Source organism: Ambystoma mexicanum, chromosome 6q, assembly GCF_040938575.1.
Source record: "Ambystoma mexicanum isolate Mex_15411 chromosome 6q, UKY_AmexF1_1, whole genome shotgun sequence".
Taxonomy (NCBI): Eukaryota; Metazoa; Chordata; class Amphibia; order Caudata; family Ambystomatidae; genus Ambystoma; species Ambystoma mexicanum.
In genome coordinates this window covers 858,946,292-858,972,319 of record NC_090937.1, presented here as the reverse complement: position 1 = coordinate 858,972,319, position 26,028 = coordinate 858,946,292, and the positions used below count along the sequence as shown (strand labels likewise).

The 26,028-nt window shown below is 44.2% G+C and overlaps 1 protein-coding gene across 1 annotated transcript in view; it reads right to left on the bottom strand.

Moving 5' to 3' along the window:
- The window catches only part of TLL1 (tolloid like 1), a 455,972-nt gene that overhangs the window by 177,192 nt on the left and 252,752 nt on the right, over positions 1 to 26,028 (bottom strand). The window contains exon 10 of the mRNA XM_069631384.1: positions 872 to 974. Coding sequence (XP_069487485.1) covers positions 872 to 974 — 103 coding nt within the window. The remainder of the gene's footprint in view (positions 1 to 871; positions 975 to 26,028) is intronic.

Genomic DNA, 26,028 nt, shown 5'->3' with positions numbered 1-26,028 from the left:
TCAGTGTACATACTACTTGGTGCTAAACAAAAATCTAATTATTAGCATACATCAAATGGCCCTGAATCTGACAACATCTGTGGGTGTATGTGCTTAGTACCACCAATTTACCTTTTCTTTTATTCTTTTAGAGTATTAAGGCTGTTCTTGTTTAGAAGTTCACACATTTTACTGTTAATGTGATGATTGTTTTGTATAATAATAATTCCCAGTAAACTGGAACCTCTTTTGTAAAGCTCTATTCTCAGTGCCCCCTCTCTGGGAAACTGGTAAACCTATAAACATTCACACCATGAAATTGGTAATAAATAACACACAGCAAGCAAGATTTATTGAAGGTGAAACTCTTTGACAAAGCCCTCTAGTGACATTGGCATCTGGGAATAGCTGCCATGTCTCTACTTAAAACAACTTAACCATAACATGTAGTCACCGCGGCACTTTAAAGAAGAAGCTTCGGCCAAGTGGAAGGTCACGTAACATAGCTAAGCATATTTGATTTATTTGTGGGGTAGTCACCGACACCTTTTTTGTGCATGTTAAGAGCTCTCTTTTTCCACGGATGTTATGCTCTGATGTTTGTGGTTGAATCGGATTCTGTACGACTATACAGGTAAAATAATTGCCTGAATTATTTGGGAAACTCCGCAAAGGATTCCAGAAATAAAATTTCAGGTTAGCATTTCACGACCTTGGAAGTACATTGATGTGCTGCTGGCTGATTGCGTTAATACAGTGCATGTAAGGGCAGTCTCGGCATTTAGAGAGGTTATTCATTAGCAGTACTTGAGATTCATTTCCCCGGGCCGGGTCAGGCAGCACCAGCGCCATTTTAATTACAGCACGTCCCGTGCAAGCGTTGGCTCCCTACCTAGCAGTGGCGATTTCCTCCAGTAGCCGTCTCTCACTTCGATGTAGTCATACCAGCAAAGGCTGCTTTTATACAGATCCATGGTTGTGAAATTTAAAACAATCTGCAAGCCAAAAGAGAAAAGGCAAAGGATGAAGACAATGGCGATGCAACTGGCAAGATAATCATGACATTGCTGCTTCTAAAGCTGATTCAGCGACAAGATTGTGCATTCTGCCTGCCGATACTTCAATGTGGCCTACCAGTATTCAACAAGCATTGGCAATGCCAACTGTTTTGCCTTTTGTGTAGGCATGTGAAATGCATTTGCCGGGCCCAGCCGTAGTGGTATTAATTGGCCATCAATGGTAGCAGCTGCAAAGTGGTGCGAGTACCTGGGCATATATAAAAGCAGTGCCTGGCAAATGCCTATTATACACAAGCCAAAACTGTCGGCATTGTCAATACTTGTTTTTAACAGGACTCGAAAGAAGGAAACGCACAGTGCTTACAAATCGATTGGCTGAAGGCAGAGCTGGTTTAGACATGTGTTTTATGCCAGTAGCACATTTATAGCTCCAACTAAGTCAATAGCTCTTAGAAGACTTATTTGAAAAAACACTGGCAGGCAGTTCCTGCACAAAGTTTGATTGTAAGGCTTGTTACAGCTAGTCAAAAAAGATCCGAGGAGGATGTGTTTGTATGCAGGATGGGGCAGGAAGTGGGTGTGAATGCCATAGGGATTGGCATGGCCATGGGCAATTCACGAGTGGGTAAATAACCAAACAAAACCTACAAAACGTGTGCCCCTTCCCCACATATGCCATTTCTCCCTTGCGGTTCTCTAATGCAACAGTTTTGGCTTATAGGTGGTGCTAAAGTGCCCCTCAATTTCCAAAACCAAAAAGGTATTGCCAAGGGCAGGGGTCTTCAACATGTGCATCTCTAGATGTTTTAGATTGCAGCTTCCATGAACTATGACCTTTGACTATGATGACTAGAGTTTATGGGAGTTGTAGCTAAAAACATCTGGAAAACTAAAGGTTGCAGACCACTTTTCCAGGGTGTCAAGAGCCATCAGGAAAAAATCCTTGCTGGACCATGCATGGTCTGGACCCTGACTAGCGTGCTTGATAGACACTGCACCGCAGGATAGCATCCACTCTACCACCTCCAAGCATCATCCCTGAATCTCACATTTAAAAAGATGAGGTATCCAACAGCTTAACTGTGAATATGACCATCAACAAAGCGGATATTAAATATGTTATATTTTTACATCTGTCACTGGTGTAGCCTTATAATGCGACTGGCTGTACAAGAGTTGGTAGGCCGAGCTTGGATGTGTGGACAAAAGGGTGTATACTTGAATGAATCCTATAAAGGTAATATTGGGTTTCATGTATGAGTGACAGATCTGGGACCATTCAAAAGTTGCTCTCATTTTAAAATGTTACTCATCATGGAATGTTAAACTAAAGTTCACTAAGAACTAAAGTAAACTAAAGTTCACTAAGAATACCCCATCCTCATTGTCTGTCCTGCATAATATTCTAAGATTTCAAACAATCCTCTTTGCATTACAATCTTAGTTCACATGCAGTAAAGATGTCTGCATGGGGGATGGGCACAGGAAAAACATGGGAATCTTCACAATCAGCCCACTCGATTGTCTGTATGTTGCTTGATGTAGCAAGTATTTGCGTTTCACACGCAATTCAACAATGAGCAGGTAGGACAATGCTTGACGCATGACTCCCTACTTGTGAATGACTTGAGACTGCACAAACACTCTGTCAGGGAGTGAGCTCAAGGAGCAATAGCGATAAAGGACCAGAGTGTTGACGTGAGTGATTAAATGTGTGGATGAGTAAGTGACTGAGTGATTACACTTGTACAGTGCTTTCCATGCTAGGTGAGTAAGTGACTGGTGATTACACTTGTACAGTGCTTTCCATGCTAGGTCACTTTGTGAGGGCACTAACCACCCGGTGCTACAGAAATCTAAGTCAGTCATCCAAGCTGGCCTATGACCTGAACCTGACTGAGCATGTACTCCCACACCATTTCTTAGATCATAGTAATGGTAACTTTCCACATAGCAAGAGGAACTTACCTGTAAGGAAGGCAGAAGAAAGGAATACGAATAAACTGGTAATTTGACCCTCAAGATATTGTTACCTTCTTATCACCTCCTTCAATATTGGAGAGTCAATCCATTTCAAGTTGATGCTCACATTCTTGTCACTGGCCCCCTGTAACTAATTGGGAACCTTAGTCTAAGTGAGGTGTCAGCACTGTTAACAAGTGCTGCATAAAACTATATCTGAGGCAGTAACATAGTCCACTTTTCGTATAAGCCTCTACCACCTGTGAACATTTGGTAGCGTAGACAGAGCAGCCAGGCTTATTTTAGGAAGGAGAGAAGGCTGTAGCTTGGTACAAAGAAATTGTAGCATACATATGATACAGAGAAATATTGAAACACTATGTATTATATAAAATAAATGGTTTATTTAAATACAAGTAGGCCAAGATGAATCTTGGGTAAGTACTTTAACATCTCACATAAAAACACTTATAAAAAACGCACTCAATACTCATAGGTTACAACCCAAGTATAACCTTATTTGGATTACAATAAGTAGTCAAGGTGAGTGAAACCTACAACAAATTCAGAATGGCAGTCAACTATTCTTGGGGACTAAAACCAGGTTATATATACTTTTAGAATACCATCAGTATTTCAAGGGTAGTAGACCCTGTCAGTCATGCAGTGACACTCAGTTACAGAAATCACTTAATAAACCAAACCAGTTACAAGTATTCACCTTGTAACAGATTTTACTTTGAAGTACACAGTTCAGAGCTAGTAATGTAACTCATGTACATTCTGGAGGGGCCTTCAGCTACTCAATCAAGTACAAACACTTAATAACTATTTTAGAATATACCAAGCAATTCGGGGAAAGCAAAGCCCAATGTTACCAGTTTAGAAGAGTGGCAGCTGTTCAAGGAAGTAAAAGACCCCTATACTTTTAAGAGGGGCTACAAGCAACACAAAGGCAAGTAGCAACTTCACGACTGTGTTAGAAATGCACTAAGCAGATCAGGGAATGCAAAAACCAATGGTGCACTTTAAGAATGAGAATCTGTTATTCAAGCTGGATAAACTCTATTGGTAAGCTTTTACACTCATTCGGTTAAGAATAATAAAACAATACCAATACTTATTACTTTTCAAGTTATTAGTGGCTTGCACCCACAACTGTTACAGTAAAATGACAGTAATGACAGTTCCACTGTTTAACTAGTAGTGGCTTGCTCCGGCACTGGTTACAGTAAAATGACTTATATACATTTTAAAAGAGCATTCAGCTACTTAAAGGTATGTATAAACACTAAGACAGTTTTAGACCTGTATAAAGCAGATCAGGGAAAGCAAAACCCAATGGCACACTTTTAGAAGGACAAATTGTAATTCCAATTTTAGCAGTTTAGAAGAGCAACACTGGATGGGAACTACCAGCAGCAGTCATCACAGGAGGCTTCCAGCAAAAGACTCTTCATGCTTTCTTGTGACTCTGTGGATTTGGCACCTTTTTACGGGAGAACAAATATCGCTGGTTGGATTCTCTTCACTCTCTCGGTCTTGGACTCTGGTTAGGGCACTTCAGGGATTCGAATCGTGTCTCTGGCGATCCAGCAGGAGTCCATCTAAGTTTCAGATGGAATCGGATTTCGGAAGACAATGCACTGTACTCAGGATGGAGGTCCCAGGATATTAGCAGTTTGCAGGCCAGCAAGGTCAAAGCATGCTGTGGTTAGTCTCAAATGCTATTTGTCTTGTGACTAGTGGATCACATCAGCCTCTAGTTAGCAGTCCGATCGCTGGAAATTGCTACAGATGTGTTTCCTTCATCTTCCTCTTTGGATTCAGCTCCAGTGGTCGACTTGTCAGCAGTTTCCAGGTTCAGAGTATTTATCAGGAATGACAGAACAACTTCTGAAAACTCTCCTGCAGTTTACAGAAGGGGGGGTCTGGTTGTCCAATCAGGACATTCATCCCCCCATTGGGACTTGGTTCCTTTCAGGCAAGGTGAAAGACAAAGGACTGCAGAGTTTTGGACCCGTCCCTCGCTTCCTACCTTCTCAGACACTCTATAACCTTGGCAGGGAATACAAAGGATTCTCGCAAAAGACAACACGTCAGCTGAGGTTGTTCCAACATAGAATGGCAGAAGAAGACCTAGGAAACAAAAAGTAAATGAGAAATGGCAAAAAAAGAAGGAAACCACCATTCTAGTAGAATGGTGTCCCTCCTGTGCATTACCGAAGCTGATTTGACAGCCTGCGAGTAATAAAGGCTAAAAGTCATAAAAGTAGAACCACTGGCACCAGTCATTCAAGTAAACTTGTAATTGTAACATAAATGTTAACAGGTAAGTAAGAAAGGGGACCCAGAACTCCACATAAGGTGGGTTGTGCTGGCTCACTAACATAAATGCAGAGGGGATGTGAATCCCACGTTAACTCTTGGTAACAGTAGTTCACCCAATAAATAATAAGAGAATTAAAAGGAAGCCACTGCTGTCATAGTACTTTACAGTCAGTCCAAAGTTATAGGAAACTATAACTCCAATCACACACTATGGAGAGACATATAAAGGTCACACATAAAAAGAGTAAAATACTAGATGAGAGGGGAAAAGATAGCCACTCACCTAGGGACAAGTCCAAGCAAAAGGTTCTGGGGTTGAAACAGGCCAGGGAAATGTATTATAAAGATGAAAATCTTACCTAACATTAGGCAAAAGCAGTATACAGTATAATGTACCACCAAATGTAAAACAACTGGATACTAGAAATGACCAATGTCCTCTGTGCCACAAAAAACGCTGTGCCAAAAAGCATATTTTATGTTGGTATGCTTTTATACACGCCATATCACCTGTTTCAGAGTGCCTAGGCATGTCCATGGAGTGGCATATTGTGCCGAGCCAGGGGGTGTCCAGACCGTAATCTGCTGGAGGAGTGAGTTAGTGGGGATAAGCTGGAAAAGTGCAAGAGAGCAGTGATGTGCTGTTGGCAGCCTCAGCCCGGTGGGTCCGTTGGCTCCGCTTGGTGTGTTTTACGGTCAGTAGTCGTCGTGTGCTGTTGTGCAAGTCTATGTGTGGTTTGTTTTGTTGTTGCAGTGTAGTGAAGTTTGTGCGGATTGTTGTGTTGTAGGCTTGTGGTTGTATTTGGTTAGAGTATGAGAGGTGTATGCAGAGGGGTGAAATTGTTAGTGGATCAGTTAATTGGCATTGCTGTCCTTGCAATTGTGTCTAGGTGTGATGCTTGCTATCATTCACTATTCCATCTGAGTGTGGCATTTGCTAATCTTCAATATCCTATCTAGATGTCAGGCAGGCTAGTGATCAGGATTCCATCTAGGTGAGGAACTTGGTGACATTCACAGTTTCATTTAAGTGTGGCGCATTCTAACATTCACATTCCTATCTAGATTTGACGCTGGCTAAAGCTAAGAATTGCGTCTAAGTGTGGCACATGCTTAACATTCACATTTCTATCTAGATGTGACGCAGGCTGAAGTTAAGAAATCCATCTAAGTGTGGCACATGGCAACATTCACATTTCTATCCAGATGCAACGCAGGCTAAAGCTAAGAATTCTGTATAAGTGTGGCACATGCTAAAATTCATAATCCTATCTAGAAGTGACGCAGGCTGAAGTTCAGAATTCCATCTAAGTGTGGCATATGCTAGCATTCACATTTCTATCTAGATGTGATGTTATGCGCCAGTCCGACCCTGGGGAGAGAACACTCTTCTAGCCTCATTTAGGTGGATGGGGAATCTCAAGCCAAGAGAAAGGGCTATTGCACTCATAGGGTTGGATGGATTTGGTGTCACACTAGTAGAGATGGGGCAAGTGGTGTTGCATCCAAAAAGGCCAATGGATGTGGCATTATCCTCCCAGGGGTGGAGGCCGGCGGTATTGGCATTATGCAGGTAGGCTGAAGATGTCATAAATTGTTCCACCTAGAATGGGTCTCTAATGCATCCTCATAATAGAGAGCAGGACCAAGCTTCTACCTCATTAGGGGCACCCTGTTCATACGGGCAGATTAAGGTCTGTATGCGTAACTACGTCAATTTCTTTGTGCATTTGTCCAGTCTGTCTTTACATGTCTCATTTACTATCCATATAATCATGTATGTGCATATATGATGTATTCTGTATGTCTGCATTATCTGCATCACTCTTATTTATTGGTTTCTTATGATGCGCTTAATATCGATATGAGCTCAGTTTCTAAGTGCATATTGGGGATTCAAACCTCTGTTGCTCTGTGTGGTCTTGCTTCCAAGACCAGCATGTCGGCCCTGTGCTATGCTAGAACAGATCTGGATAACTGTAAATTAGTAGTCAACATAAGGTCGGATGCACGAGGGGCTAAAGAGTTTTGCTCAGAAATCTCAAATAACTTTTAATATGTTTATAAGGATTTAATGGGGTGCATTAGTCTGCATAACAGGAAGAATGCCAAAAATTGGCATACTTTCAGAGGATCTTCTTTGCCATGATGTTAGGCAAAGCATTCAACTTGTTAACATTATAAACAGGGCCCTCTAACATGGAAATGCTATATTTGACTTGAGGAGAAGTGCCGAGAATCACAACACAAAACAGACTAAATGAGTTTTGGACACTGTTAAATAGGATGGCTAGAGTGCTAATATGTCACTATGAGGAGGAGGGGTTTAATGGTGGCAGGTATTGTACATGAAGGACAAAAGGTGGGGGGCGGCTGTTTTTTTTCCATGATTAATCGAAATTAGGATATGTAGCAATTCTGTGGAGATTTTATCAACAAGGGGAGAAAGTAAGTCTACAAGAAATAAGTCGCAATCATTTTTTTTGTACTTGTTTTGCACTTGTGGTGTGTGCTGCTGAGAGGATAGTTTCGGGGCCTGCCTCAGTATTTATTATATAACAGGAAGGTATTTCCTGTATCCTAGGTCATACAAAAAAGGTGCATACATTCCTTTTCACTACCTCCATAAGGGCTTTAATAAGTACATAAAACATGATGTCTAACTTAAATAATTCTTGCCACACTTCAGCGGTCCATCCTGGTACAGCGTGACCTTTTTCAGCCAGTTTAACTGGTCTAATTTCAGCTCATATCAGAGCACCAATTAATAATGTGCACTGTCAGGCATTTTGTACAATTTCACATAACCACTTAAATTAACATTCTTTAATCTAGAACTCTTGTTACAGTTACAGTAGTTTCAACTTCCTCTAGCCTGACAATACTGGAGTGGTTCTTGTAATCTTGGTGACTGTGACTGTCATTATTGTCGCTACAGATGTTATTAATATAATAATAAATATTATTAGTGGTAGTAGTAGTGGTAGGAATGGTAGTACATTTATACAGGCAAATCTTTTTAGGTGACATAATAGAGACAATGTGAATGTCAGGATGGTACCATTTTGAGTACATTTTTCCAAAGGCCCTTGTTAGTAATGTAAAATGTGTTCCTCTTTTAGATTAAAAATGATGATGGACACAGCTTAAAATCGTCTGGTGTAGCTTTCCACCTTCATGTAGTGATGTGTTAGCAACCAAAAATACAAAGGGACTAACTTTCAAAGTCTCGGGAGTGTGAATAAAGGTGCAAAAGACAGGCGTAAAAAAGTGTTACGCCTACGTTAATGCCTACATTCATGCTCCAGGATATTTTCATTGTTTTTAAAGTCAAAGGGCGGGGCGAAATGTTTTAATTGTGTTCACTCCAGCATTAGATTGTCATGTTGAATAAAGCCAATGATTTCCTATTTAATCCTCTTGCCTTTTACATCAGCAAAAAGCAGCCTGATTACAACAGGAATCCTTGTAAACGCTGCCTGTCATGCATACATTGCAGACAGCGTTTACTCATTTTGCACTGCAGCGCAAAAGCGATTCATTAAAACGCGTCATTTTAGACTCATCTTTTGCACTCCGAAATGCAAATGACGAAAAATTCACCTGTAGTGAGGTAAGTGCAAATGTAAGCCGTCCCCTCCAGGAATCCCCTCCAGGAACATTATGCTTGTTATGACCAATAGCCTCTCTGAGAAATCTGAATTTAGAAGTGTACCCAATTGCATTTAGAAGTGTACCCAATTGCATTTAGGAGTGTACCCAATTGCATTTAGAAGTTGCGCCCAATAGCCCCTCTGTGTAAGTTGCATTTAGAAGTGTACCCAACTGCATTTAGAAGTTGTGACCAATAGCCTCTCTGAGAAAGCTGAATTTAGAAGTGTAGCCAATTGCATTTAGGAGTGTACCCAATTGCATTTAGAAGTTGCGCCCAATAGTCCCTCTGAGGAAAGTTGCATTTAGAAGTGTACCCAATTGCATTTAGAAGTTGCGCCCAATAGTCCCTCTGAGAAAGTTGCATTTAGAAGTGTACCCAATTGCATTTAGAAGTGTACCCAATTACATTTAGGAGTGTACCCAATTGCATTTAGAAGTTGCGCCCAATAGTCCCTCTGAGAAAGTTGCATTTAGAAGTGTACCCAATTGCATTTAGAAGTGTACCAAATTGCATTTAGAAGTTGCGCCCAACAGCCTCTTTGAGAAAAGCTGAATTTAAAAGTGTACCCAATTGCATTTAGAAGTCGTGACCAATAGCCTCTCTGAGAAAAGCTGAATTTAGAAGTGTACCCAATTGCATTTAGAAGTTGTGACCAATAGCCTCTCTGAGGAAAGTTGAATTTAGAAGCGTACCCAATTGCATTTAGGAGTGTACCCAATTGCAATTAGAAATTGCGCCTAATAGCCTCTCTGAGGATTGAATTTAGAAATATACCCAATTGAATTTAAAAGTGTACCCAATTTCATTTAGGAGTGTACCCAATTGCATTTAGAAGTTGCGCCCAATAGCCTCTCTGAGAAAAGTTGAATTCAGAAGTCCACCCAATTGCATTTAGAAGTTGTGACCAATAGCCTCTCTGAGAAAAGCTGAATTTAGAAGTGCACCAATTGCATTTAGAAGTGTACCCACTAGCGTGCCCTACTCAATCAAATTGCGCCCAGTAGTCCCTCTGTGAAAGTTGCATTTAGACGTGTCCCCAATTACATTTAGAAGTTATGACCAATAGCCTCTCTGAGGAAAGTTGAATTTAGATTGATGCTTACTACCCTCCCTGTATAAGCAAATTGAATCTAGAGTCTAATGTAGAATCTAAAACGGCGACTAATAATCTAATACAAAGTCGATTTACATTCATGCCTAATACCCTCCCTGTATAAAGGTGAATTGAAAGAAGTCCACCCACTAGCGTGCCCTACTCAATCCTATTAGTATAACTAACAGTATAGCTGTGTAATGTAGAATCTAAAACGGTAACTAATAATCTAATTCCCCCTCTAAGTAAATTGAATCTAGAGGCTGACCGAATATCTTCTCTGTGTACAGGTGAACTTAGAAATGTACCTAATAAACTAATATCATCTCTGTCTACAATTGTATCTAGAAAGCACCAAATAGTCTTTGACCAGTTGAACCTGGAAGTGTGCCTAAAAGCGTGAGCCACCGATCTTAGAACTACAATCAGAAAACCCTCCTAAATCAACCTAAAGCTCGCACCAATCATGAGCGCACCCACTCCACCAGAGTCTGTCAGAAATGTCCCCCGTGGACCAACCCCACTCTACGATCTGCCTTCCCTCCCACCCCGTCCCTCCCAAATCACCCCACTCCCTGTCATTCCCCTCTCCAAACACCAAGCCAGGGGGGCACGATGGCGACCCACTCACCCTAAAACCACTCATCCCCTGAACCCCACCCCGACCCACCAGCATTGCCCATACCCGCTCCCCTCACTATCATACCTGGCACACCCCACCCTCCAATCACCTACCCCCCGCCTTGCGCTTATACCCCTGCCACCTTCCCCCCCGACCGCACCCTTTTCCCTCCCTAAAAACTGCACGCCTAGCCCTAGCAAGAACCGAAGCTGCTTCCCTCTCCCCCTCTGACCCCCCTACCCTCTCTCACACACCAGTCACAGCAAAGAAACTAAAGAGGAAACATTCCTGGTCCCCCTCAATCTCTCAGCACTCCTCTCCTCCCCTGTCTCGACCCACCACCTCTCTCCCACAATCTCCTCCTTCCCCCGTGGCCTCTCCCTTCCTGAAACCCCTCTCCCTCGATTTCTCCTAAACTGCAACTGAAACTCCTAACCGCCCACACCCCATCCTCAAATCCCCCAACCCAAACCCGATCATCCTATCACACACAGCCACCCAACCCCTCCCAAAGCCTGCCAATTTTTCTGCTCGCCCACTATTCCCTAGCATCACCAACCTTACCCCTCTCCCTCCACTCTCTCCGCCACCGCCCCATCTCGCTCCAGCACCAAAACCCACCTTGCCTGCCGATGTGAACTGTATCCTATTTAACGCCCGATCTGTAGCAAAAAACAGACATTACATCTTTGACCTCCTCGCCTCTGTCAAACCAGCCTTGTTTTCATCACTGAAACCTGGTTCTCTGATTACTTTGGCCCAATCGCTTATGAAGCCTTTCCCCCTGACTACTGCCTCATCCCACTGAACCGTCCGTCCAGAGGAGGGGGGGTAGCATTCGTCTTCAAATCTCTCTTCCGCGCCTCAATCATGGACAACCAACCCTCCATTCCATCCTGCGAATCTCTCCTCATTAAACTATCCCTCTCCCCATCACTCTCACACAGTTTCCTAATAATCTACAGGCCCCCTGGCTATGACAGACAATTCTCAAACAACCTTTGCGATTCTATCGCCACCCTCCAACTAAAGCATCCCAACCTCACCCTTCTTGGAGACTTCAACATATGGCTCGACATCCCCACCAGCCCTATGACACACGCCCTGGTTGACGGTCTAGATGCAATTAATCTCCAACCCCACATAAACGGCCCGACTCACTATAAAGGACACACTCTTTATGCCATCTCTAGCTCCAACACCCTTATTTATTTAAAGCCCCCCACCCCTATCATCTGTTCCGATCACTTCATTCTCTCGTTCGGCATCCACTCACCAGGCCCCCTTCCCGTACTCGCATCTGAACCTCCGAACCTACGCAAATGCTGGAAAAAACTAATAATCACCCCGGACATACCTGAGGCACTTCTCCAGTCTCCACCACCTACCTACCATCCCAACAACCAACTAACCCCTGAGGCCTTTGACTCATGGCTCAAGGCATCTCTGATGCGACTCACCCCCCCGTGCAAACCATCAACCCGCCGGGGCCCTTTCCCCAGATGGTTCACTCCTGAGTTGAAGACCATTAAACAACATTACAAATACCTAGAACGCAATTGGCAGAAAGAGAAATCCCACGAGAGCAGGACCACCTTGGCCCAACACCTGTATCGGTATAAGGCCGAAATACGGAAAGCAAAAAAAGCCCACTACAACACCCGAATCCTAAACTGCAAAAACCCAAGCAAAGAACTCCACAAAATCATCTCCGAATTCACCATTCCAGCTTGTAATACAACCGTCCCGACCCCGTCACAATCACTGTGCGACTCACTCTCCCTCCACTTTTACACCACGGCTATTGAAAGGACAAAAACTCTAAACACCAAACTGGCTCTCTTACAGCCACTTGACAATCCTCCGCCCGTACCGGCCAGCCCATCAGCTGCGACCTCTATGCAACCAACGTTCGAATCCTTTAGTCCAATATCACCAGACCAATTTCTCAAACTTCTATCTGCCTGCAAACCATCTGGATTACCACTCGACCCTTGCCCAACCACAACCCTTAAAGAAATGTTTGCTTCCATCTGCGCAGGAGAACACGCAAGATCTATCATAAATGCCTCCCTTTCTTCCGGTATCTTTCCCGAAGCATTCAAAATGGTGCACGTCAAACCTCTAATTAAAAAATCTTCGCTCGACCCTCTCGAGCCCAAAAACTACCGCCCAATCTAAAACACCAGGTTCCTTGCCAAACTCATTGACCGAACCGTCTACTCTCAACTAAATGCCTTTGTCGAAGCCAACAATCTCCTAGACCCCGCCCAATCAGGTTTCAGAACACGTCACGGAACTGAAACCACCCTAACCTCGATCTGGGTTGACCTCAAAATGACAGCAGACTCCGCGGGAAGCGCCGCACTAATCCTTCTTGACCTATCCGCTGCCTTTGACACGATCAATCACTCAATCCTCCTAGACCGCCTCCACTGCCTAGGAATTCGTGGAACCGCTCTTAAATGGATAGCTTCATTCCTCAAAGACAGGCACCAAATAACAACACTCTCCAGCTTTACCTCCCAAGCTCGACCAGTCGACACGGGAGTCCCTCAAGTAGCATGTCTATCTGCCCTCCTGTTCAATCTCTACCTGATCACCCTCCCACCAATAATTTGCTCACACAACATCCTATGTTACAACTACGCCGACGACACTCAACTTATTCTGAAATTCCTGAACTCGAAACCCAACTCCCGACCTGACCTGGCATCCTGCCTCCTTAACATAGAACACTGGATGACCCAAAGCCACCTCTTGTTAAACCCCTCCAAAACAGAAATCATGGTTTGCGGCAACTCGATCTTCTTCCGCACCCACTACCCTGGCCGCCCGCCATGGGCAACTCACCGACACCCTCCAACACAGTGAAAAATCTTGGATGCACCCTGGACTCCTACCTAACACTCTTGCGCCAAGTCAACAATGTCTCAAAGTCCTGCCACTACCACCTTAAAACCCTTAGGCGCATCTTTCCATACCTCTCATTTCCCAACAGTGTCTCCGCGCTCCAATCATTCGTTATATCCAGACTGGACTACGGAAACCCCCTATACCTCGGAATCCATGCCTACCAACTGAATAAACTCCAAAGAGCACAAAACGCGGCGGCCAAAATGCTACTTGCGCTCGGTCCAAGAGACCACATATCCCCAGCCCTTAAGACACTGCAATGGCTTCCAGTAGCCCATAGGGTGGCTTTCAAAACCTTATGCCTCTCCCATCGAGCACTGCATAAAACTGGACCTCAATATCTTCAAGACAAACTAATACCTTATCATCCCACTCGCACCCTAAGATCAAGCTCAGCCGGCCTCCTAGTAATTCCCAAAACAAACTCAGTCAGGTTAGGCGGATCATCATTCTCAGCCCTGGCCCCAACCCTGTGGAACTCGCTCCCACCCCACATCCGCCTAACTGAGGACTTGACATCCTTCCACAAACTACTGAAAACCTGGCTCTTCCCCTAAAACCAACCGGTTTCCAAACTAGCATCATCACAATAACACCGACCCAACAAACTACCTGAAGCGAGAAATTGACAGCTAAATAAACTCGAATGTAAACTAGAAAGACAAACAGAGCTAAACGAGTAAAGTAGATCAAAACAGTGAAGTGGATAATAGGAATAAATCATTGGGAAACTAAGGAGATCTGAACCGATGAAATGGACATAATGAATGAGGAGGGAACATAGTGAATAACATAGATGAAATAGTTAGAATGGAAGAAGCGTATAGAACAGATGAATACACTAAGTGGAAGGGTGCATGAGTGGAAGAACAGATGACTAGAAAGATCAAATGAGTATGGCGATTGGATGAAATAGATGAACATACTAAAGCCAATGAGTATGTAGAGTGGTTGGGTGTGGAGAGCGATCAAGCGTATAGAGTTGATGAGCACGTGTAGAGTTGACGAGTACGCAAATACAGAGAAGTGAACAGAACGCAGGAGGGCGTAGAACTGATGACTACACTGAACAGACAAATGTATATACTGGATGAACGTTTGGCCAGACGAAAGTATGAGAGCGAACAAGCATGTAGAGAGGATGAGCGTGGGGAACGGATGAGCGTGGAGAGCGGATGAGCGTAGAGAGTGGATGAGCGTGGAGAGCGGATGAGCGTGGAGAGCGGATGAGCGTGGAGAGCGGATGAATGTGGAGAGCGGATGAATGTGGAGAGCGGATGAGTGTGGAGAGCGGATGAGTGTGGAGAGCGGGTGAGTGTAGAGAGCGGATGAGGGTGGAGAGCGGATGAGTGTGGAGAGCAGATGAGTGTGGAGAGCAGATGAGTGTGGAGAGCGTATGAATGTGGAGAGCAGGTGAGTGTTGGAGAGCGGGTGAGTGTTGGAGAGCAGGTGAGTGTGGAAAGCGGGTGAGTGTGGAGAGCGGGTGAATGTGGAGAGCGGGTGAATGTGGAGAGCGGGTGAGTGTGGAGAGCAGATGAGTGTGGAGAACGGATGAGTGTGGAGAGCGGATGAGTGCAGAGAGCGGATGAGTGTGGAGAGCGGATGAGTGTGGAGAGCTGATGAGTGTGGAGAGTGGGTGAGTGTGGAGAACGGATGAGCGTGGAGAGCGGATGAGCGTGGAGATCGGATGAGCATGGAGATCAGATGAGTGTGGAGATCAGATGAGCGTGAAGAGCGGATGAGCGTGAAGAGCGGATGAGCGTGGAGAGCGGATGAGTGTGGAGAGCAGATGAGTGGGGAGAGCGGATGAGTGGGGAGAGCGGATGAGTGGGGAGAGCAGATGAGTGCGGAGAGCGGATGAATGTGGAGAGTGGATGAGTGTGGAGAGCGGATGAGTGTGGAGAGCGGATGAGCATGGGGAGTGGATGAGTGTGGAGAGCAGATGAGTGTTGTGGAACGGACGAGTATGTAGAACGGACGAGTAAGTGGAGCGGACGTATGTGTGGAGCGGATGATTGTGCGGAAAAGGTGAGTCTGTGGTGCGGATGAGTGTGTGGAGCGGATGAGTGTGTGAAGCGGATGAATGTGTGGAACAGATGAGTGTGTGGAACGGATAAATTCATAGAGCAGATGAGTGTGTGGAACGGATGGATACGTAGAGCAGACGAGTAGTATTGTCAAGCGGACGAGTAGTATGTTGTGCCGATGAGTGGGTGGACTGGATGAGTGTTGTGGACTGGACGAGTGTGTAAACTGGACGAGTGTGTAGATTGGACGAGTGTGCAGACTGGACGAATGTGTGGAACGGACGAGTGTGTGGAGTGGACGAGTGTGTCGAGCGGACGAGTGTGTGGAGCAGATGAGAGGGTGGAGCGGACGAATGTGTGGAGCGGACGAGTGTGTGGAACGGATGAGTGTGTATGGAGCGAATGAGTGTATGTTTAGCAAATTAGTGTATATGGAGCGGATGAATGTCTATGGTGCTGATGAGTGTGTGGAGCGGATGAGTGTACGGAGCAGATGAGTGTGTGGAGCGGATGAACGCATGGAGCAGATGGATTTGTAGAGCCGATGAATATGCCGAACGGAGGAGTATGCTGAATGGATGAGTACGTAGAACGGATGAATAGTATGTTGAGCGGATTAGTGTGTAGACCGGATGAGTGTGTAGACCAGGTGAGTGTGTAGATCAGATGAGCGTACTGAGCAGATGAGCGTACAGAATGGATGTGTATAGAGAGCGGACGAGTATACAGAGCGGATGAGTGCGTAGGCAGACAGGAGTACATGCGCGGGGTAGACTGGAGTGCATGCGCGAGAAGGACAGGAGTGCATGCGTATGAAACACATGAGAGCATGTGTGGGGCACACTGGAGAATGAAGGATAGACTAGAGCACGCAACGTAAACCAGAGTGCGTGAGTATGTCGAGCAGACATGAATGTCTAGGACAATCTTGAACGCCTGAAATTAACAAAAATGCATAGAACGGACCTGTCCACACGGAATTGCGTGACATACATAATATGCTTTGGAATGGAGGGAACATTTGAAAGAGCATACATCATACCACACCCCACGCTGACTCTCTCCTTTACACCACCACTAAACTAGAACACAGAGATACTATGACACCATTCGGTATAACTGTTCTCATATCAACATCTCCTGCTCACTCCCCATCATTCTAAGTAAACATTGCTGGTTTCACACCCCCCAGCCAGGCGTTCTCCTCAGGCCTAACGCAGCCACACTCAGTCTGGATAATTCCGGCCAGAGCGAACACATACTCCTTATCTCTCAACCACCACACCTACCGCTAAGAAGCAGCTACCACATGAATTCCGCACCGGCTGCACACATACCTGGTGCGCACACGCCCTTTTTGGACTCTCTCTACTCTCTCTACTGACCCGAACTTCGGTTCCCAAGGGCGTTCACCTACCAGCGCCTTCAGACCATACCAATGGTATATAAGGCGCTATATAAATGCAAAATAACATTACATAACATAACATTATTAAAACGAGCTCCAAAGTGTTTATTTGTAAAAGACCAATATTTTTTAAAAGTATATGATTTTTTTGATGGGGTGTATTTCTTGTCCGCATAACGCAAACATCGGATAATGTACCATCGAGACAACTTTCAAATAGCATTCCCAATTTCCCTTGCATTCTCTCAAGGGACACAGCGACACCACTACTTCCTGAAAAGAAAAACTTGGAAACGTCTTGAGACATGAGCTTATTAAAATACAATATTTTACAATCCGGTCCAAAACAATTTCATAAAACCGCATATTCATCTGCGCAGCCTCTGAAGAATAGTCTGGTTTGCTGCAAAACATGAAATAACACTTAAGGGTGAATTCATAAAGGGCCTTCGCTTTCCTTTTTTTTTCTTCTTTTCAATAACAGTCACTGTTCCATAACTGACTGTACATCTGATCCCAAAAGCAGTCATTTGTAACTGATTGCATTAGAAATGCCATTTTAATTCTGGTTACAGGTCAGGAATTGCTGCATGCTGTCACTGCATTGCTTTATAAATAGACCCCTTAAGAATCTATGCTGAACTGTCTACTCAGAGGCTGCAGAGGAAGCCATCGTGCCACATTATTGGTTTGGGAACGGCTTCAACATGGCAGTTCATTGCTTTCCTCCTTGCTAGACGGAGCAAGGCCTGACGCTCAATGCAGCTAATCGACAAGCACAGCTGATCCTGGAGCCACCCAGGGGAGTAGACTGTTCCAGTGTGAAATTTTAATTACCGTACAATAGCAAATGTTTCCTCTAGAGTTGCAGATGTATAGATTAAGTTATAGCCCAGCACGGAGTCAGACGGAAGTATACAGAAAGGTCTCTGGCTACGTGTGTTTTACAGTGTGCATTTGTGGCTAGCTGTTATTCGGATTACCGTTTATAGCAACCATCTGTGGTTTGGAAAAATGTATCAAAATATGCTTGTAATTTAATCATCAAGGTACTGCAATGTCTAAATGTAAGACCAGGGTCACACTACAGAATCTTTGCATGGGTGCATATCTAATTGTGCGCCGTAAAATCACTGTCTTTGCCCAAGTGCCAGTGCAGAATGTTATTGGCACTAGCCCTGGTGCAAAAATGCAGTGAAAGAATACGTCTGTGCACTAGGACAAGTTTTGCACTAGTGCTAATACAGTGCAAAGTGCAACGCGTCCCCAGATCACTAACCAAGGCTTCAATGTGATTGCCTGTCACTGATGACATTGTCTTGAACCAGTGATGAAGGTCAGCGAGCCAACACAGAGAGATCATAGAAAAGTACAGGTGAAAATGAAGAGTGAAAGAGCAACTATGAGTGGGGCATGGATCATACGAAGGAATTTAGAGTAAGGAAACTGTGGTAATAGGCGATCGTGATGCAGAAGTTCGTACGCACAGAAGCCTGCAGCTGGCGTGATAGAATCACCAGCCCTGTGGCTTCATTGCAACCAGAGAGCCTGGATGTTGTTGCTGTTATCGAGCCAGGGATGCAGTAGAAATCAAAATTCTGATTTTCGAAAAAACGGTTCTTAGTAAATATGTCATACAAAATATTAGCAACTATATTAGCTGAATAATATTGGCCATGGAAATAATATCGCCGGAGTAAATTATACTTAATGAGCATTCTGTTAATAGCAGCTACAAATCAGATCAAACACATTCTCGTGTTCAGTTAATTTTCTATTCTAACTAAAATCTTTGCACATTTTTAAGGGGGAGTCTTTCTCAAAAATTAAGGTTGTGGTGATATTTTGCACTTGTAACATGGTTGCTGCCAATATCATGGTTGGAGAAATGTTCCAGGGGATATTTTCACTGCATACTAGACAAGGTCGTAACTTGTCCGGAAGGCACATATAGACTAGGGGCCAGTGCTTTAAGCAGGCCGGGACCTTCCGGGGCTCTGCCTTGGCAGTCTCCAAAAAGTAAGGCTGAGCCGGGGCACTGCTGGGGCCCTTTGGTCCCACCAAGCCACGGCACCGGCAGGTTATCATCCCCCTCCACAGCCGCAATGGGAGATGAGCCCACCATTCGCCCATGAATAAGTCAGGCAACTGAGTCAGGTAACAGGCAAAAGCTGTGACTGACAGAATTGCCAGCTAGTTACAGTGTCACGTAAACTGTTTGAACGACGCTGTGACTGGCTGACACCTCTGTCTGTCACAGCTGCCTGCTGCCAGAAGTGCTTCACTTTTGTAAACTCTGCAACTTTGTGAGGGTCACTAGAGGGAGTTGGACAGTCCCAGCTGTTCCATGTGTTAAAATCGTGGCAAAAATGGCCGTTGACACAAAATATTGCGGCAAAAAGGCCATGTAAAGGATGCGGGGGACACTCCCAAAACCCCTGCAACCCACGGACCCATTTTACCATTTAAGGGAAGCGGGGGACACCCCCGCAACCGCCGCTTCCCTTAAATGGTATAATGGGGTATACCTTTACCGGGTCAAACCACAGCATTTTTGCCGCATTTTTTTGTACAGGCGACATTTTTGCTGCGATTCTATCACTGCATACCGTCCCAGCCTGGCCAGCCCTAATAAAATGGTGCGCCATTTTATAATTACTTACCTTTGGCACTGGATTCTATGCCCATGCCGTGACCTGCAACTACCACCATTCAACAATAATGCACCCGACGAGAAGGACAAGCAACACATCCACGGTAAGTGACTGCTGAGTGCTACCACTGGCTTTGCTGTTGCTTGTTGCAGTTTCGACTAGTCGAGGCAAACTTCTCACTTCAGGATGTTCACCTCGACCAGCTGACACTGTAACAGACACTTCTGTTGCTTTTGCTTTCTTTATTTCTTCTTTGTTCCGTTTACTTTCTGCTCTCTGTTCCCTCGCTTTTTCTTTCATTTATATTTCCTTTTTCAAACTTTCTACCGTTTGTTCCCACGCTTTTCCTTTCATTTTGTTTTGTTCCCGTTTGGAACTTTTTGCTCTCTGTTCCCTCGATTTTCAATTTAGCCATCCTAGGGAATATAGAGGAGATGGAGAGTGGGAGGGAGTCTAGAACCAACCCAGAGGTGGCAGGGATAGGGATGAGTGGAGAGAGGGATTTTAGAACCAGCCTAGGGGGTATGGAGCAGATGGAGAATGAATGGGAGTCTTGAACCAGCCTGCAGTGGCAGGGATGCGGATGGGTAGAGTTGGGGTTTACAGAACCAGCCTGGGTGGTATAGAAGAGATGGAGAGGTAGTGTTGGACCAGCCCGAGGTTTGGCAAGGGTGGACATGGGTAGAGAAAGGGATCCTAGAACCAACTTAGGGGGGATAAAGAAGAGGGAGAGCAAGAGGGAGTCTAGTACCAACCTTGGGGTCGCAGGGGTGAGAATGGGTAGAGAGAAGGATCCCAGAACCAGACTAGGGGTTATAGAGAAGCTGGAGAGGGAGTGTAGAACCAGGCTGGGGGTATAGAGGAGATGGAGAGGGATCTAGAACCAGTCTGGGGGGGTACAGAGGAGATGGAGAGTGAAATGGAGTCTAGAACTAGCACGGGATGGGGATGGGTAGTGAGAGGGATCTCAGGACCGACCTAGCAATTACACCAACAGCTGTTTTCTCTGTGGCATGGTTTCTGACCTGTTGGGATGTTGGAAAAACAAGGTCTAGGTGTGCCTTAAACCGGTACTTGCTGGTGATGCTCTCTAGTGCCGAAGCTCATTAGTGAGTTTTGCACTTAACGCAGAGACCACCTGTGACTCACTGCAGACAATTCACCCATATAATCAATAAAAGCTCGTCAACAGCCCCAATTAAGGGTCCAATAAATAATAATGACCTTGAGCTTCGATTTCTTATACTTTAAGGCATGTAGCAAGCAGTCTTTTACACAATATGTACTTAGTAATGTAGGCCAGACCAGTTTTACATGTTTGTCGTTAGGCCACGCCCATCAATTAGGCCACGCCCATCAATTAGGCTGCGCCCATCAATGCTTGGGCCACGCCCCCAGATGAGGCCCCCCTCAATTTCTTACCCCACTTAAAGCACCGCTAGGGGCTAATAGTATGCATGCACATTTGAAAACAATAGAAATAGAGGAACTCTTGAAAAGAAATAAAGAGGGGTTTTCTAAAGACAACAGTTTTTTTACACTACCCCGTCACAGTGAAAACAATGTGCAAATAACACCAAAATGGCACAAGTTGTGCAATATGTAACTGCATTATATACATAGATGTCTTTTATACGGTGGCTTATAAGGGACATTAAAACGTATGGTTGACTGTGATCTACCGAATACTCACTGAAGCATACAAGTAGTATTTATAGTGAGTAACAGAGATATTTCTCCAATAGGCCACTCCCTAGTCAGTTAGGAATAGCACCCGTAGCTGATAGCACAATATTAGTTCTGGTACTAAAAATTCATAATAATTTATCAGTGTGTGAGCACACCTGTGATCTACGGATTACCACCAGGTTCGTAACTCATGATTGAAAGAAAATCAATGTTGGATTACACAACAGGGGGCTGCCATTTTAGCCAAAAGTGACCTACTGGCAAAAACTCCATTCTGTTGACGAGTGGAAGTTAGACAAGCGGTAATATAACATTTCAAGATAAACACTCTCAGCAGGAGATAGCTAGTTGTTCAGGGAAGGCACTTAGGAGATCAAATGCCAACACAGGAAAAGTACCATTACTGATAGTCAATAAAAAGATAACATGATATTTGCATAACTGTGTGATATGATGTCCAGTAGGGCAAGGAAGAAACTGCCAGACAATAAGAAAAATAATGGAAATGACAAGGACAGATAAATAGAACCGAACATACAAGAAGAAATGAAGGTGGATAAGAAGTGTTAAATGCTACATTTTTAAATGCACTTATATGTGAGATATGCGTAACTGAACGATTAATATTTTTGCATCATTGAAAATCTGGCCCTGTAACTGAGCTAGTGGGGACTACTCGATTTATGGTACATAGAGAAGGCTGACGCTACCGATACTAGCCATCACAAAAACATTGGGCTAAGAGGTGATGCACAGTAGGACAATAGAATACCTTACAGCATGCCTTGCTGCACCATTGCCAATCTTTGGCAATTAGTTGCAGAAGACACAAGCGGTTTAGTACTGTTGAGAAGTAGATGAACAACCACTGCACTAAGAGGAAAAGCTCAAAGTAGACTCTTGTAAAGGCAATAACTGGAACAGCAATGAGGGAATGATTTCTAATATCTAATAATAAAATAACACTATGGACCCGATTCATTGAAATGTGCGCAGAATTCCCACAGTGGTCAATTGATGAGAATGACACTGCGTGAGCCTCCGCGCAGATAAAAAAAATGCGCGCCCGGCGTATTCATGGAATTTACAGCGCAAAGTAACCCTATTCGCAATTCGCTCCCGGAACACCCCCGACACGCCCCCATGCAAAGCATAAACAGCCAGAACAGCTACCTTTGCGTGCTTCCCGGGGCACGTATGCACACACCCTTAAAACAGTGTGTGGGATCCCCTGAAAGCAGGCCTACATCTCTTGCAGGGTCCCCGGTAACTCTATTCGGCACCCAGTCAACAAGCGTATGAGAAATCGTAACTCTGTTAAAATCTCCAAAAATCTGCGTGCAAACACCCGTAAACCGTTCCTGCAGCACGCGACACTGCGTATGTGCACCCCAAAGTTGGATCAGAACCCTGTTTTCATACACGCACCCTGAAATCCGACATGTAAACCCACCTCTGCACTGCAATTCCAATGCGCAAGTGTACTTATGCCTGCCTTCAGGTGGCAGACAGTATGAAGGACTTGCGTGGCCATTTCACAGCCGAGAGGTTGCATGATCGAATCCATGAATACGTCTTGTGCCGTGCAAATGTGGGAGTGCAAGTGACTGCTACTTTTTAGCGAGTTTTGTCCCCTTCCGAGCCCTCTGCGCAAGCCATGCCCATCCTGTGTGTGGTGTCTCGCCCAAGGCCCTCGATGACTCACAGAGACGTACCGAGACGGCACATACTGCATGCAAGTCCAGTAGAAGTCCCATGCATTCGATTCCATGAATCACCGAACAGGGACTTGCGCACGGTTTGGCGCGTAAGTATCTGATTTTCCACACAAATAATTCCTTTAATCAGGCCCTATGTAGTGCTTCAAACCAGATTCCTTAAATTGGTGTACTCTTTAATGTTAGGTTACTAATCAATTTAAATGTATTCCATTTGTCAACCCTGGTAGCATAAAGGTCTGTAGTCCTACCAGTGTATGATTCAGTGACAGGAGGTTGCAAGCAATTAGCAAAAAAACTTGTATTTCTGCAGTTCATATTGGTACCATTGCACTTCTTTCTACCACAGTGTTGTAGCTGTGTAAAGCACAGGTGTTAATATTGCCTAACTCAATGCCACCCCTTTGATCACTGTCGAGATAGATGAAAGGATGAATCAGCCATGCCTGGATTAGATTATGCCAGTTATAAAGGGATGTTAGCAGCCCATTTTAAACAGAGGTTGCCCATTGGTTGCCATGCCTGCAACACATGTAACCTAGGCCATTCACCACGAACCAGAAGGAATCAAATGTTCTAGATGTAATTCTGCAAAGGTGCAAGAGGTTGTGCTTTATCTTTGTTACTACCTTCATTCAATTACAGGGCCCATGGGTCCTGGTGCTATATAAATGGAGCCACACCACTCTAGTGAGTGGGATTTATGCAATCATGTGGACCTGCTAACCTCAACCCTGTAATGTCAGCTACCCACATTCTGTACAGTGCTCCTCTGCTCTTGAGATAGGTACGCGCTTAGAACAATAAAATGAAATATAAATAATCAAAATGCTGGTGGACATACAAGTTCTGTACATTCATTTTCTTTGGTCCTCAGTCTTCTTGGCCATGGTTGTATTTTATTTTCATTGTCACTCATGGAAGTAAACCTTTTTTTGAAGTCGTGAAATGTTTAGATTCTGAGGAAAAGTAGTATGTAGATATATCATTTTTTTTGCATTATTTAAAAAGTCATCATTTCATTAACAAAGGACCAATATCATCTCAGCCAGATTAAAAGTGCAGGTAGTTTTAATGTATACATGTGTTTAAATGTCACCCAACAACATAACATCTTGCAAGCATAACACAGTCAATGGGTGAACACATTGTTTGGTTACTGTCTCTCTTCCTACACGTGCATTAGAGTGGACCTAATAGGCCCTTTGAGTAGTCAACCAACCATGTATGCTACTATAATAAGGTTATCCTGTTTTAACTATTGTGTGTTTTTTAAACAATTTTTTAAAAAATCTTTCTTATTGTAATATGAGGTTTTACATGGAAAAATGTCTACCGAATTCTAGTGTCAATTGTGCTAAAATTAATCAATGCTCTGTTTTGTGCCTTTGGTTTGTGCTCTGCTTTCACCTGTCAAGTAGCACATGGCATAGAATGCTTGCCCCTGATATCTGTGTGCAGCCTGCTGGGCAGGTTCGGATCCCAGCAATATGAGGTCCCTAAACTGAGTACCACTCGGAAGGATAATAATGTCATCTGATATTTCAGTGCCCTGAGTGTGGCGCTGTATCAGAAATAGATGTTATTATTATTTTGATGTCTGAATATCACAGCTATGCATATTCTGTTTTCTTTGCCAAAATACTGCACACATATAAAGTTTATACAATGGCCGCCTTGTTTATTTGAGCGCAGAAGAGCTTTGCGCCGGATGGCGCTTCTTGCCAATGATTCCTGCAGACCAGCGGACATCTAACACGGTGCCCGACAAACAAGCAGAGGATAGGAAATGGTTCCTTGGAACAGAAACTCAAGGCCACAATTGTTCCTTTCACTCACGGGATTTGGGAGTCTTTTCAATCTCCCTGAAGCAGGAGCCCGCTTTTTCTTTTTCTATTTTTTTTTTTACAGATATTGAGTTGGAAGTGCCACAACATTGTTGAAGAATGAGCCTGCATACTTAAGTTGTATACTTTGCAACTCTGCAGAAATGCTGGAGACAAGGCAGATCAACAGTTCAAGGGGACAGGATGGCCGCAGGTCTCCAGAGAAAAACAATTAATGAGCTTTTGTCAGCACAATTAAGAAAGTATTGGCTGCCTAAGCAAATTCTAGACCGCCGGTGCAGATGCAATTTGAATAACACACCTCGCTTCATAGTGCCTCGGACATAAAGTTGGCCACGTCACGAGAACATAATACCGATTGGCTTTCTTTACAAATAGGGGGAGTTATATTTTTTAACAAGAATATAGGTGATAGTGATACGTGATCTGATAATGCTTAAGAATGAAGCCTTTGTTTTCCATAAACCAGTAGTAAATTGTGATCAAATTTTTCTACAGCAAAGGGTTTCCACAAGGTTATCTGTCGAAAGAAAGAGTAGCCACAAGGCATATTTTTCCACCCCCTCCGAGCCATGGGTCACAGGGAGATCCATCAAAAACAGCTGACCATGAACACACCTTCTACACTTCTCGCTACCAGGTTTCGTAGCAGGAAGTGCATACATGAATTTACTATGTTACAATGCATTACTCTCAATATGTTTGGATGAAGGTGGTTAGCACCAGTTTATTGCAGTCCTTGACCCACCAAATCCCCAGGTTGGCGACACATAAGTTTAGCATGCAAAGAGGGCTTATATTGTTTTAACAGAACCACTCAATGTTCAGGTGTACATCTATCTACAAAATATATTGTCTGCAGTCATTCTAGAGTAAACTGAGCCATCAGCTACCTCCACTGGAATACAATGCTTACTTACACTTTGACAGACATCCATCAACTCTAGCACTGTCTGTCCCTCCTCCGTGCATGGATGTCAATATACCTAAGCGTAACATGACAAAGACCAATTACTCCTTTTAGGAAGCCCCAAGCATGGAGAGATGCATGCCTCAACTCACGTTAAGTGCAAAAACACTCAGCTTCACCATTAACCACGATTGGTCA